Source organism: Lipotes vexillifer, unplaced genomic scaffold (assembly GCF_000442215.2).
Source record: "Lipotes vexillifer unplaced genomic scaffold, Lipotes_vexillifer_v1.1 scaffold573, whole genome shotgun sequence".
Lineage (NCBI taxonomy): Eukaryota > Metazoa > Chordata > Mammalia > Artiodactyla > Lipotidae > Lipotes > Lipotes vexillifer.
In genome coordinates this window covers 850,702-863,182 of record NW_006796432.1, presented here as the reverse complement: position 1 = coordinate 863,182, position 12,481 = coordinate 850,702, and the positions used below count along the sequence as shown (strand labels likewise).

The 12,481-nt window shown below is 56.6% G+C and overlaps 2 protein-coding genes across 2 annotated transcripts in view; one reads left to right on the top strand and one right to left on the bottom strand.

Moving 5' to 3' along the window:
• PLBD2 (phospholipase B domain containing 2) overlaps positions 1 to 3,352 on the top strand; it is a 28,048-nt gene extending 24,696 nt beyond the window's left edge. The window contains exons 7-12 of the mRNA XM_007468593.1: positions 289 to 449; positions 1,047 to 1,142; positions 1,400 to 1,471; positions 2,143 to 2,295; positions 2,919 to 3,081; positions 3,185 to 3,352. Of these exons, the coding sequence (XP_007468655.1) occupies positions 289 to 449; positions 1,047 to 1,142; positions 1,400 to 1,471; positions 2,143 to 2,295; positions 2,919 to 3,081; positions 3,185 to 3,352 (813 nt within the window). The remainder of the gene's footprint in view (positions 1 to 288; positions 450 to 1,046; positions 1,143 to 1,399; positions 1,472 to 2,142; positions 2,296 to 2,918; positions 3,082 to 3,184) is intronic.
• A 4,155-nt stretch (positions 3,353 to 7,507) lies between these two features.
• On the bottom strand, positions 7,508 to 11,563 carry SDS (serine dehydratase). Its single transcript, XM_007468566.1, has 7 exons — positions 11,411 to 11,563; positions 11,075 to 11,114; positions 10,739 to 10,878; positions 10,549 to 10,640; positions 9,382 to 9,609; positions 8,455 to 8,579; positions 7,508 to 7,716 (listed from the first exon to the last, which is right to left on the bottom strand). Exons 1-7 carry the CDS (start codon positions 11,561 to 11,563, stop codon positions 7,508 to 7,510), a joined length of 987 nt encoding a protein of 328 aa, XP_007468628.1.
• Positions 11,564 to 12,481: the final 918 nt, after the last annotated feature.

The window sequence follows — 12,481 nt, the reverse complement described above, 5'->3', positions numbered from 1 at the left end:
AGTTGACCCACTTGGTAGGGGGAGTGGGTCCTGTAGGAGCAACATCCTGGGCTCTCTTAGGGGCTGTTTCCCAGGGCAAAGGTGGATGCATGATCTTGATCATGAACCCCCGCAATGCTCATCCAAAGAACTAGTGAGGAACATGCACCTAAGCCAGGACATGAAGTTTTAAAAAACGAGTCAACAGATTTGAACCACGATTGATGCAGCGCTGCCACTTGGTGGCACCATGCCCCGGTTGTGAGTTAGGGGGCCCTTTCGTGCAGCGCCCCGTCGGCTCTCCCACAGGTGACCCTGGAGACCACCATCGGCAACCGGAACTCGGCCCTGTGGAAGTATGTGCAACCCGAGGGCTGTGTGCTGGAGTGGATGCGAAATGTTGTGGCCAATCGCCTGGCCTTGGACGGGGACTCCTGGGCCGATATCTTCAAGAGGTTCAACAGTGGCACGTGAGTGGGCTTCTGGAACTGCGGCCGTCCCACCCAACCTCCCCGCTAGTGCTCAGACCCTGGGAGCCCTGATGTGGCACCAGGGCCACACCCCCCACACCCTCTGCTGAGTCCTCTCCTTGTTTTATACGTGGGGAAACTGAGGCACGGGGAAGGAAAGGATTTGCCCCCCTCTTGCAGGCTTCTCCACCCAGGGAAAGGCTCCCAGAGGAAGGACAGGAAGACATTTGGAACTTGAGAGCTCTGGGGACAGTGGAGAGGGCCATCCGAGGAGATAGACATGGGTGGATGGGGGCCCCATGAGCCAGAGACACGGGAACTGGATAGGGCAGGGTCTTAGAACATTGCGCAGAATTGACCTTTGTTCCAGTAAGCACTAGGGAGCCATAGACTCTTCTGGAGCAGGTAAGCAGCATGATGAGAGAAAAGTCTGAGGACACCTGGTCAAGCTAAAGTGTCCGGGTGATGGTCGGATGGCCGGACGCGCCCAGACCACCCTGGCCCCATGATTCCTGACTGTGTGTGGCCCTGGGGGCAGGGGAAGGCTGGGGCAGTGACCCCAGGGTCTGTTCAGCCCTCCTTCCTTGGGCACGGCAGGTACAACAACCAGTGGATGATCGTGGACTACAAGGCATTTGTCCCCGGCGGGCCCAGCCCTGGGAGAAGGGTGCTTACCATCCTGGAGCAGATCCCGTGAGTACCCGGAAAGGGGCAGGGCGTTCCAGCAGAGGGAACTGCCAAGGCAGAGGCCTGGAGGCAGCTGAATCGTGTGTGGGAGGGGAAACCTCAGGAAGACAATACTGGAGGAGAAGGCAGCCCGTGATTGCTAAAGATTGGGGACATAATCTAGCTCCAGGCAATGGGGAGCCAGCGAGGGTCATTGAGCAGGGCAGCACCCACAGGAGCCCCCTTTCTCACCACTCCTGCCCTGTGTCCCTTCCCGGTCGCAGGGGCATGGTGGTGGTGGCCGACAGGACCTCGGAACTCTACCAGAAGACCTACTGGGCCAGCTACAATATTCCGTATGTCCCCCCTTCCTGGTATTCCCCACCCTTTGCTCAGCTCTCCGTGCTGGGGAGGGGTGCTTCCCAGGTGATTCTTTAACTCCACAAAGAAACCCACCCTTCCCCCTTTTTCTCCAGGAAAGCCCTGACGGTTGTAGGGTACAGTTGTGAGGTCGGCATCCGTTCGGCCTCCCAGTCTGCACCCACCCACCGCAGGGTGGTAGGGGGAGGCCTGGCTCAGGTGCCGACCCCTGCCGTGGCTCTCCAGCTGGAGCTGCTTTAACTGGGCTGCACAGCCAGCACCTCTTGACCCTCACTGTGCTTTACCTGGGTTATCCCCTTTGATCCGTACAGCCACCGTGCGTGGTAGCCACTGCTCCTATTCCCATTTCACAGATGATGAAACTGAGGCCTTGAGAAAGTACCTAACTCTCCCAAGGTTCCATAGGTGGCCAACGGTGAAGTCAGGATTTGAACCCGTGCCTCTTGGACCCCAGAGCTCTAGCTTGGCCACCCTACCAAGCCACCCCACAGCACAAACGAAAGACATGATTATTGCTATCCCGACTATTGTGGTTGTTGGTGTTAATGTCGTGGCACGACCGCCCCCTTCACCTCCCTGGCCACGGTCACGGCCGGGTGAAGTGAAGTCAGTGGAGGTCGTGAGTGACCATCCTCGTTCCCAGCAGGTCCTTTGAGTCTGTGTTCAATGCCAGTGGGCTTCCGGCCCTGGTGGCCCACTTTGGGGACTGGTTCTCCTACGACGGGAGCCCCCGGGCCCAGATCTTCCGGCGGAACCAGTCACTGGTACACGACCTGCACTCCATGATCCGGCTTATGAGGTACGCGGGGGACCGTGAGCCCAGAGTCACGTGGTCGGGCTTTGTTGTAACTCATTTCAAGTTCCCAACAAGCCCAGGGGGGGCGGGGCGGCAGGGGTGGGGTGCAACTGTGTAGCAGCCAGGACAGCAGAACCGAGGCAGCGCTCGGCTGAGCCCTGTTGCTGCCCTCATGTCATGGGTGAGGATGACGGACAGCTGTGGAGTGACCGCCCTGTGCCGGGCTCTGTGCTTGGGACTGGGAAACGGGCACAGAACGTGTCCCCACTGTCCTTGGGGAGCACCCTACCCTTTGGGGGGTGCAGAAATCCCTCCCGTACTCACACTGATATGGACGTGTAATGAGGACCGTCTGAGCTCCAGGAAATGCTATGAAGGGACAAAACAGGGTCTCTAGCCTGGCCTGGGATGGGGGCCCAGAGGGATTCCCGGAGGGAGGGATGGCAGAGCTGAGGCTGAGATAACCTGTGGAGTGCCCAGCTGAAGGGGGAGGTGGTGGCTGAAGCTCAGGCGGTGGGAGGGAGCCGGGCACACTGAAAGCAGGCGGCTGGGTTAGGGGCTGCCGCTAGCAGTCTGGCCTCCCCGGCTCCCCGCAAGACTGAGGTTTCCTCTCTTTCCGCATCCAGGTACAACGACTTCCTGCATGACCCCCTGTCATTGTGCAAAGCTTGCAACCCCAAGCCCAACGGGGAGAATGCCGTCTCGGCCCGCTCTGACCTCAACCCAGCCAACGGCTCCTACCCCTTCCAGGCCCTGCACCAGCGCTCCCATGGGGGCATCGACGTGAAGGTGCCGGGCCTGGGGCTGTGGATGGGGTCAAAGTTGGGACGGGGAGCAGCAGAGACTCCCAGGTTGGGACAACTCAACGACCTGCCCTCCCCTCTACCCCCAGGTGACCAGCACGGCACTGGCCAAGGCCTTGCGTCTCCTGGCGGCCAGCGGCCCCACGTGGGACCAGCTGCCCCCGTTCCAGTGGAGCAGCTCGCCCTTCAGCAGCCTGCTGCACATGGGCCAGCCCGACCTCTGGAAGTTCTCACCCATCGAGATCTGGTGGGACTGAGGCTCCATCTCTGCTCTGCTGACCCCAGCGGGGCCACCCGACTGGCTGCCACCCTGCCTTCCTGCCTGGCCTCCTGCCCCGGTCCCCCGTGTGAGCGTTGTGCCCAGGTTGGGGACCTGGGTCGGCCAGGTTCACTCTCATCTGGGTGGCCTCCTGGGTGGAGAACGGAACCCTATGGGACCCAGGACTGACTCTGTCCCCCTAAGTGGGTGATGCCATCTCCGTCTCCCTCTGCCTCTCTGCATCTCTCTCTCTCCCCCTGCTTTTCTCTCTCTTCCAGCCTTGGGCCCCCTCCTCATGCCTCCCCTTCCCGAGGGCGGGAGCCGGATCCTGGGACCAGGTTCCGGGGCCCCGAGTGGGGCCGGCAGGAGAGGCCTGTTCCAGTGCCTGCTTCCCAGTGCTGTTTCTGCCGGCGGCTCTGGAGCTCCAGCCCCCGAGACCCGGGCGTTGCCTCCGGCTGGCATCTCTCCTCCCCGCCCCCGAGCCCAGCCCCGTTCTGCTCCATCCAGGACGAAGCCCCCCTGCTTCTCATGCTGGGCAGCCCCTCTGGGGACAGGAACTTGAAACCAAGCAAGAACCAAAGTTTCTGGCCACTTGTGGCTGGAAGGGCCCGAGTGCCCTTCTCTCTCTGGGGGCAGGCAGGAGTGTCAGCCCCCTGCTCCAGCCTCGGCCCGTGCCCCCGCAAACCCAGGCCTGCCCCCGGCCTCAGGGCGTTGCCCACAGGTCCCCTGCTACAGGAACCAAATCGCAGGCTGTGCCGCCATTAAAAAGAGAGGCCATGGCCCCCGTGCTGTGCTTCTTGGGGCAGTGGGGCAGGCTGGGTCGGCGCCCTCTCTCTTCTCAGGTTTGGGTTCTGACCATTCACCTATGCATCCTCCTGTCCATCCTTCTGTCTGTCCATCTATACCTTCATTCGCCTGCCAACCCACCCACCCCTTGTCCATCTGCACAGTTATCCCTCCATCCATCCTTCCATTTCCCAATCATCCATCTGTCCATCTGTCATCCAGATACTGACCCATCTACCCATTCATCCATCCATCCATATCTATCCGACCATCCGTCTATCCATATGTTTATTGAACACGTACTTTGTTCTGGGTCCTGTTCTAGGGCTCTCTTAACCACCAAGACCTTCCCAAATCCTACTGGGGGGTGGGGGTGGGGGACAGATCAACACAACACAGAGTCCCTCCCCACCTGATCTTACCCAAAGCCTACAGTGGAGACTCGCACAATGCGATGTGCTTAGGGAAAGGACGCAACCCGGGAGTCCGAGGCCTGGGTTCAAATCCTGTCTCCACCTCCTACTAGTTATGGGACTTAATCTCTCTGAGCCTTGGTTACCTCATCTGTAAAATAGGTATAACCATGTGAGCAGCATTTCCCCGCGCATGTGTGTGCACGTTCGGTGGGAGGAGGGTGAGGATTTGCAGCAAAAGTGGCTGTGACGTAGCCCACACGGGGCCTCACACATGCAACATTCATGCATTAGCGAGAATTTATAGAATGCTTAGAACATTCCAGGCACTGTTATAAGGTTCTGGGGATACCTCAGAACAACAGGTATCCCCCCACCAAAAAAAAAAAAAATCCTTGCTCTTGTGACATTTACATTGGGGAGGTAGATAGTGAAAATAGACATACAGCGTGTAAGATGCTGGTAAGTGCTCTGGAGAAACTAAAGCACAGCTGAGGGCTGGGGATGGATTTGCTATTTCTTTTTGTTTTTTTTTGGCTTTGCTGTGTAGCTTGTGGGATCTTAGTTCCCTGACCAGGGATCTAACCTGTGCCCCCTGCAGTGGAAGCACGGAGCCCTAACCACTGGACTGCCAGGGAAGTTTGCTGTTTCTCACCATAGCTTTACAATTCTTGTTATCTGGGAATTGACAACTTGTGGTTCTAAAAATTAACCTTTCTGCCGGTACATTTCCCAGCTCCCTTAAGAGTGTTGTCTTTCCCATGTCTCTTGAGCTCACAACAGCCCTGTTAGGTGGGGTAGGCCGGGATGTTCACATGTGGTTAAAAGGTGAGGATGCAGACTTGGAGAAGGGAAGTGATGTGCCTGAAATCTCAAGTCTTGGGCCCTTCAGAACTAGGACGGGGGCCCAGGTCTGCAGACTCTCCCATGGGACACAGCTCTCCCTCCCCACCTCCTTGTTATGGCGCAGGCCCCAGCAGAACAAAGGTCACCACCCCCCACCACCGTGCGCCGGCCACTGGAACTTCCCAACCACTCTTGAGGCTGAGGCTTTTATGAGACCCATTTGGCAGATGCAATCAGTGGCTCAGGCTGGTGGAACTCAAACAGGGCCACTCTGTAGGAAGGGGCAACTCTTGTCTGTTCCCTAGAATGATTCTGGTCCCTCTTGCGGCTTTTCAGGAGTTAAGGGTAGGTGTGAAGCTAAGGTGACTGAACAGAGAATGGGGGGTCATGCAGATGGTCCCCCACTGGAGCTTCAGCCAATCCAGTGAAGGCAGGACCCACCTTTGCAGGGGCAGCCTGAAAGGCAGTTTCCCTCAGCACCTTTGCCCTGGGAGTTTCCCACAATCCTCAGCTTCAAGATGGCAGCCGCAGGTTCATCTGTGACTTCTGCCCTCCCCTGCAGGACAAGGGTCTGGCCAGCTGGTCGGCCCTGGCCCACAGCGGCTCCTCCTTTAGTGGGCAGAGATGTCTGCCTCCCTTCTTTGGGGGTTTTGTGCCTGATTTCAGGCGGGACAGTGGAAGCTGGAGACTCCTGTTCTGGGCAGGTTTCCCTGAACTGAATGCTGTTTTAGGCCCTGTCCCCCTGGGAACAATTCTGGGGCCAAGGGGCTGATGATTTCCCATCCCTGCCTGCCCTTTCCTGCTGTCCTCTCTCCTGGGTTTTTAAAGTACATGTGCTGTCCCTCCTGGCTGGAAATCAGCATGTAAGCCTGTCGCTGGGTTGGGTTTTCCCTGAAATTTCACAGCACCTGCTCCTTGTCAAGGCGGGTGGGGGACTGCAAGCCCATGTGGATCTGTGTTTTATCCCAAAGGGTTAGGTTGGTTCTCAAACTTCACTTTGAACTTGGGGATCCACTAGTGTCCCAGGGGCTGCTGTAGGTAGTGCAGGGGTCTTCTTGAGTGGCTATGGGGGGCTCCCTTCAGGACCTCCAGGCAACCCCGGCAGTTCCTCTTGTCTGGTTTATAGGCTGGCTTCAGTAATGTGCTGTCCTTGGAAGAGAGGGTTTGTGTTTGAGAGGGTTTGCTTGACGTTGACCAGAGATGGGTGTCCAGTGTCAGTTTACAAACCCCCACGAATGGGGGACTCACTACTCTGCTCCCAGTGGTTCTGTGATAAAATCATTCTGTTATCAGGAAGGACTTCCGAACAGAATGAGGTTGGACTCTTCTGCCTCCACTGGAGGCCTGCATCCCATCCCAAACCCCTCGTGTTCAGCACAGCTCCCCCTCACCTGCTCCCTGCCATGCAGGGATGCCCCCTCCTGGCACACAAGCCCAGGGGGAGTTGGGATCCTGGCTTCCAAGTGGGAGCCTGGGGTTCCCAGGGGTGGGGGTGGGGTGGAGGATGGAACGGTGGTGAGTGTTGAGAGCTGGCGGTGACAGCAGGCATGGTGGGGTGGAAGGGAGGGAGGGAGGAAGGCAGCCATGTTGGAAAAACTCAAAGGAGCTTCATTTCAATAAATAATGCTTTTCTTCAATGAAAGTTTGCACATTAGAAAAGTGAGTAAGGATGGACTTTGGGCTTTCTGGGAGGAGAGACAAGATGGTTCTTCCACCCTGGACTGTGGCCCTGTCCACCTTCCCAGGGAGAAAGCCTGGGTCGGGGACATCTCATCTTGAGGAGGCCCCGCTGCTGTGGTTCCTGTCCCTCCTGCCCACCCTGCTCAGGGTACCTGGTCTATTCCATGTGGGTGGTTGTCACCCTAGCGGGGGTGGATAAGAGCGGGGGGCGGGCAGAAACCACAGAGCAGTCACACAGATACCAAAGAGTTCAGTTCACAGCCTTGCTGGCTGCTTCCCTTCCGGGCCTTCCGCACAGTGTTCTCATGAGAATGAGGTTACCGGCTGGCCCGGGCCACAGGCTCCCAACAGACACAAGAATCATATTTAACAAGTCACTGGATAGAACTCCAGCCCTTCCAGGGGTCTCCCGGGTAGGGGAAGCGTCCTCACTGGGGCAGCCTGCTCTTCATGCCCAGCTGTTTCTTGAGCGCTGGCAGCTGGGCCAGGCTAATGTTGCTGCCCCCACAAACGATGACCACGAGGGAGGACAGTGGGGTGCAGAGCTTCCCCTCTCCTTGCAGCTTCTGAACCACGTTGCTGTAGATGGCGGCTAGGGCTGCCCCACAGGCGGGCTCCACCAGGATTTTCTCCTCATCTGCCGGGGCGGGGGGGGGGGGGGGGGGAGGATAGTAAGGGTAGAGCCAGAGTTCCACAGGGTGCAAGGGAACAGTTGGGCCACTGGTAAAGCAAGAGCCAATCAGCTCTCAGCCCTGGGCACAGGCTCTGGTCCAGGACCAACCCCACCTGCCATCATTACCTACATTGAACTTGCAAGGTCTGAGCCAGGGCTGAGTTTCATCATCAGTGCTAACACTGAAAAAATGATTGTAATTTCCTGAGCACCATGCTGAGGATTCTGAGGAATCATCTGAGCAAGAATGCCAGGGTTGATTAGCCAAACTAACTGTGAGTATAGGAGAATTAAGTGGCAGCTTTGTGTGTGTGTGTGTGTATGTGTGTGTGTGTGTGTGTGTGTGTTTGTCATCCCTGTCCCAGGATGAACCCAGTAAGAGTCCAACTTAGTTACAGACCCACCTCTGAATCCAACACTGAGGCCCATAGTTTCCTTTGTTACCCTGGCTACCAGGAAACTCAGAGCCAACATTTTAAATACTTCGTTATTTTTCCTTGCTGTTATGTTATCAGACTTACTTCTTCATTTGTTCCTTTGGTCTTCCTATTTTTACCACCGCATTGCATTAACTTCCATTAATGGGAAATTCCAGGGAGGGACGGGAGGCAGAACTGTGAATGGGATCCCTTGGCACGCCAAGTGGACAGCCACTTAGGTCCTGAATCAGCAGGTTGGGTCTTGAAAGGACTTGGCACATACCCACAAACTTCTCAACAGCGGCCACAGCCTCCTGGTCCGAGACAACTTCAGAGAAAATGGGGTGTTCCTGAAACACCTTCATAGCCTGTGCTGTCACAGTGGTCACGCCCAGGGCTTTGGCAACACTGGGAGAGGCAAGGATGGAGAAGCGGGGGGAAGAGATAGGAGAGAGGAGGGAGGCAGACCATGTGACTACCTTCTGGCCAATGAGAGGTAAATGGAAGTATTGTGTCTTTGAAGGGAGGGGGCATAGCTTCTGCCCTGACTTCTTCCTGCTAGATGGAGTATGGGTGTGATAGCTGGCACTTAAGCAGTTATTTTGGGCCATAAGTCTACATGATAAGGATTATGGAGAACAAACTCAAGGGTCCTGGGCCCCTGGCTTCGTGGAGTTGCCCCTGGACTGCCTACCTCCAGATTTTTTTTATATATGAGAGGAAATAAGGTTCAATTTTGTTTAAGCCATTGTTATTTTGGGCTCCTTTATAATGTGGCCAAACCTAATCCTAATCAAACACCATCTGTCAAAAGTTTGGGGCTGGGATAAGAACTCCTTGGGAGCAGGAGCTGTGTTTATTCACCACTGTCTCCCCAGGATCAGCCAGTGTCTTGCACATATTAGGGGCTCAGTAAATGGTTGGTAAATTAGTGAGGTGTGTAAAACCCTGCCACAGAGGAACCCAATAAATGATTAATCTTAGACTTTTCGTGCAAGGAAGTGTGATGTTCATGGTACAGAGTCACACAGACTTGGGTTTGGTCCCAGCCGTACCACTCACTGGCTGTGTGACTCTGGGCAAGTGACCAAAGCCTCAGTTTCTTCACCTATAAAATGGGACTGGCATCGGAATCTGCCTCACAGCCAGCACCAAGGGGGGAGCTCCCCAACGCTCACGGAACATAGTGGCAGCACCCCTGCCTACTTACCTGGTAATCTGGGGAAGGGTGACAAGTTTGCCGGCCTTGGTGGAAGCGTGGAAGCTGTTGGCTCCGATGGTCTCCATGGTGATGATGGGCACGTCCCCCCAGCCCACCTCCACCAGCCCCTGGGCCACTCCGCATAACAGCCCTCCACCCCCCACCGCCAGCACGATGGCCCCCGGCTTTGTGCTCATCGTCTCCTTCAGCTCCTTCACGATAGAAGAGTGGCCTTCCCTGGAGGAGGTGGGGGGGGGGGGGGGCGGGGAGGGGGGGGGCCCCTTCCTCAGCCCCATTAGTTTCTCTGACGCTCCGACTACGGGGAAGATGGTTGAGGTGGGGGGATAGTTGACTCCAACAGCCAAATAACCAGAGTCTGGGACTGCTTTTGGGCACTGGAGCTCTAGGACTATGGCGGGGGGGGGGTGGGGGGGGGGGGAGCAGGTCAGGGCTGGGCTTCCTGGAGACCCCAGGCAGCCCTGAAGATGCCACTTACCCTCTGTATTTGCCCTCATCCCAGGCGGCTAATGGGCCTCGGGGCTCGTCACCTCGTCCCCGACTCCGCCCTGATTTCCAGCTGCCAGAATCTGCATCTCTATCTGAGGGCTTTCTCTGGCCACTGGAGCACTATGACTGTGGCAGCTGGCGGTGCCAGGAGATGAAACCCCCTGAGAGCAGCCCTCAACCAACTATGGGAATTAAGAATTACGGGAGTTGATGTACAGATGCCCCAGCATCATCTTCTGCAGGTGTGGTAACTCTGGTTCATGTTCCACACTGGCTTCCAGGGGCTCCCGAGGGACTGAGAGCCAGCTGCCCACAGTGGTCACTGGCCCATCAGTGCTCTTTATTGGCTTTCCTCCTCACTCCTCTAATGAGTCACCTCCCAAGTCAACTGCTTTCCCTGAAATCTTTGTCTCGGGGTCTGATTCTGGGGGACCCGATCGCACACACCTGTGTATCTGAGCCCATGTGTTCGCTCACGGTCAAGGAGAATGGGCATTGGTGCACGTGTGTGTGGGCACCAGCTGCCATGCCTGTGTGTGTGCTTCTATATGATGATGTGCACACACGTGTACACCGCTGTGTGTGATGGTGTTCATCATGGCAGGTGTCTACTCAGTGGGGTGGTGGGGTGGTCACTACCCACCCCGGGTGACCCTGGGCTCCACGTACCAGATGAGGGGGTCATCGAAGGGAGGGACGTAGATCCAGCCTGAGTTGTTTTTCGTCAGGGCCTTGGCCACCTTGACAGCCTCATCCAATGTCTGCAAGATCACAGAGGAGGCGGGAGGGGTGAGGGGCTGGGGGACCTGACCCTGCTACCAGGTGCCCTCTGTGGCCCCTGCCCCAGGTTGGCGCTCACCTCACCCACCACCTTGACCATGGCGCCCTCATTCTTGAGCCGCTGGATGGTGAGGGCAGGCGTGGTGCTGGGCACGACGATCGTGGCGGGAATGCCCAGCTTCCTGGCTGCGTAGGCAGCTGCCATGCCTGCGTTGCCTGCTGCCAGGGGTGGGGGGTGGATGGTGTTAGTGGGACTCCCTGACCTCCAGGCTCTGAACCCTCCCTGGGTGACTGCTGGCCTCCAGCTGGAATTCTAAATTGGGACTTCGGCAGATGTTTGCATGGCCCAGAGAGGTGGAGCCCCTGGCCCCAGGACACACAGCAGAGGACAGGAGGAGGCATGCAGGCCACTTACCCGAGGAACAGACAAAGTGTTCACAGCCTCGCTCAGCCCACTGTAGAGACAAAGAGGGAGGGGATCAGGCCGTACATCTTCCCTCCCCAAAGAGACTGGCTCAGGGAAGGGTGAGGGAGAGTCAGGCCACTGATGGCTCTGGGATCAGTCCACAAGGGGACCCTCTGGACTGGCATCCCTTAATCAGAGGAGGCGTTAATGGTGGGTGCTCAGGCATTGCGGGGAAGTTGCAGGGCCTAGCCTGTAGCTCCTAGGATTTCACACGGCACTGGCCCTGGCCTGTCCAGAAAGAGGACCTGCTGCACTCTCCCGGATGATGCAGAGCCCGTGCTGTACCGTCTTGCAGAGGTGTCCGATGCCCCGGATTTTGAAGGAGCCGGAGGGCTGGGCACTGTCTATCTTGAGATAGACGGTGGTGCCAGCCACTTTGGACAGGGTCATGCTGTCACGGACGGGGGTCTTCACGTGCAGGGGTTCGCCTGACATCATTGCTGGGAGAAAGGAAGGAAACCCAGAGGGTCAGGGGAGCTGGCCCTGGTGGCAGCTGCTGCCATTCAGTAGGCAGTGTGGCTGGGAGGGACCCTGTCCCTAACTTCCCAGGAGGCCAAGGACAAGGCCCAGATTATAGCAACCTGGAGACCTGAGTTCAAATCTCAACTCGGCCACCTACTTGACATGGGACAAGGAATCTCCCTTCAGCCTCAGCTGCCTCATCTGTAAAATGGGCATAAGGGTCATCTGCCCCCCACCTTGCCCACCCCAAGACACACATACGCTATGCTGGGAAGCTACGAACATCAGAAATAACATCCAGGGAATTCCCTGGCGGTCCAGGGGTTAGTACTCCTTGCTCTCATTGTCGAGGGCGTGGGTTCGATCCCCGGTCAGGGAACTAAGATCCCACAAGCTGCATGGCGCCGTGAAAAAGAAAGAAAGAAAGAAAGAAAGAAAGAACATCCAGACTTTGTAACTTTTGAAGAGCATGAGGTGGAAATAGATTTGCAGGTGCTGATTCAGAATGAGCCACAGGATGGCTAAATGGCTGAAGCAGGGGTGGGATATCAGGTCTAGTCTGTGCAGGGACACACACACACACACACACACACACACACACACACACACAATCCACATGCTCCTGTGTGCACAGAACATCTCAGCAAACACACAAGAAACCAGTCAGGGTGGGGACCTCTGAGGAGAACTGGCACTCGGCATCCCCTTATGTACAATTTGAATGTTTTGCCATGTGCATATATATTACTTATTTAAATATGCATTTTTATTTTTAAAATTATTTATTTATTTATTTATTTATGGCTGCATTGGGTCTTCGTTGCTGCGTGTGGGCTTTTTCTAGTTGCGGTGAGCGGGGGCTACTCTTCATTGTGGCGCGCGGGGCTTCTCGTC

Coding starts and splice junctions, on each gene's coding strand:
- SDS (XM_007468566.1), bottom strand. CDS start 11,563: ATGATGTCAGGCGAACCCCTGCACGTGAAGACCCCCGTCCGTGACAGC. Junction 9,610..10,548: donor TTCGATGACCCCCTCATCTG/GTACGTGGAGCC, acceptor CACCTCCTCCAG/GGAAGGCCACTCTTCTATCG. Junction 7,717..8,454: donor CGCTGTTGAGAAGTTTGTGG/GTATGTGCCAAG, acceptor CCGCCCCGGCAG/ATGAGGAGAAAATCCTGGTG.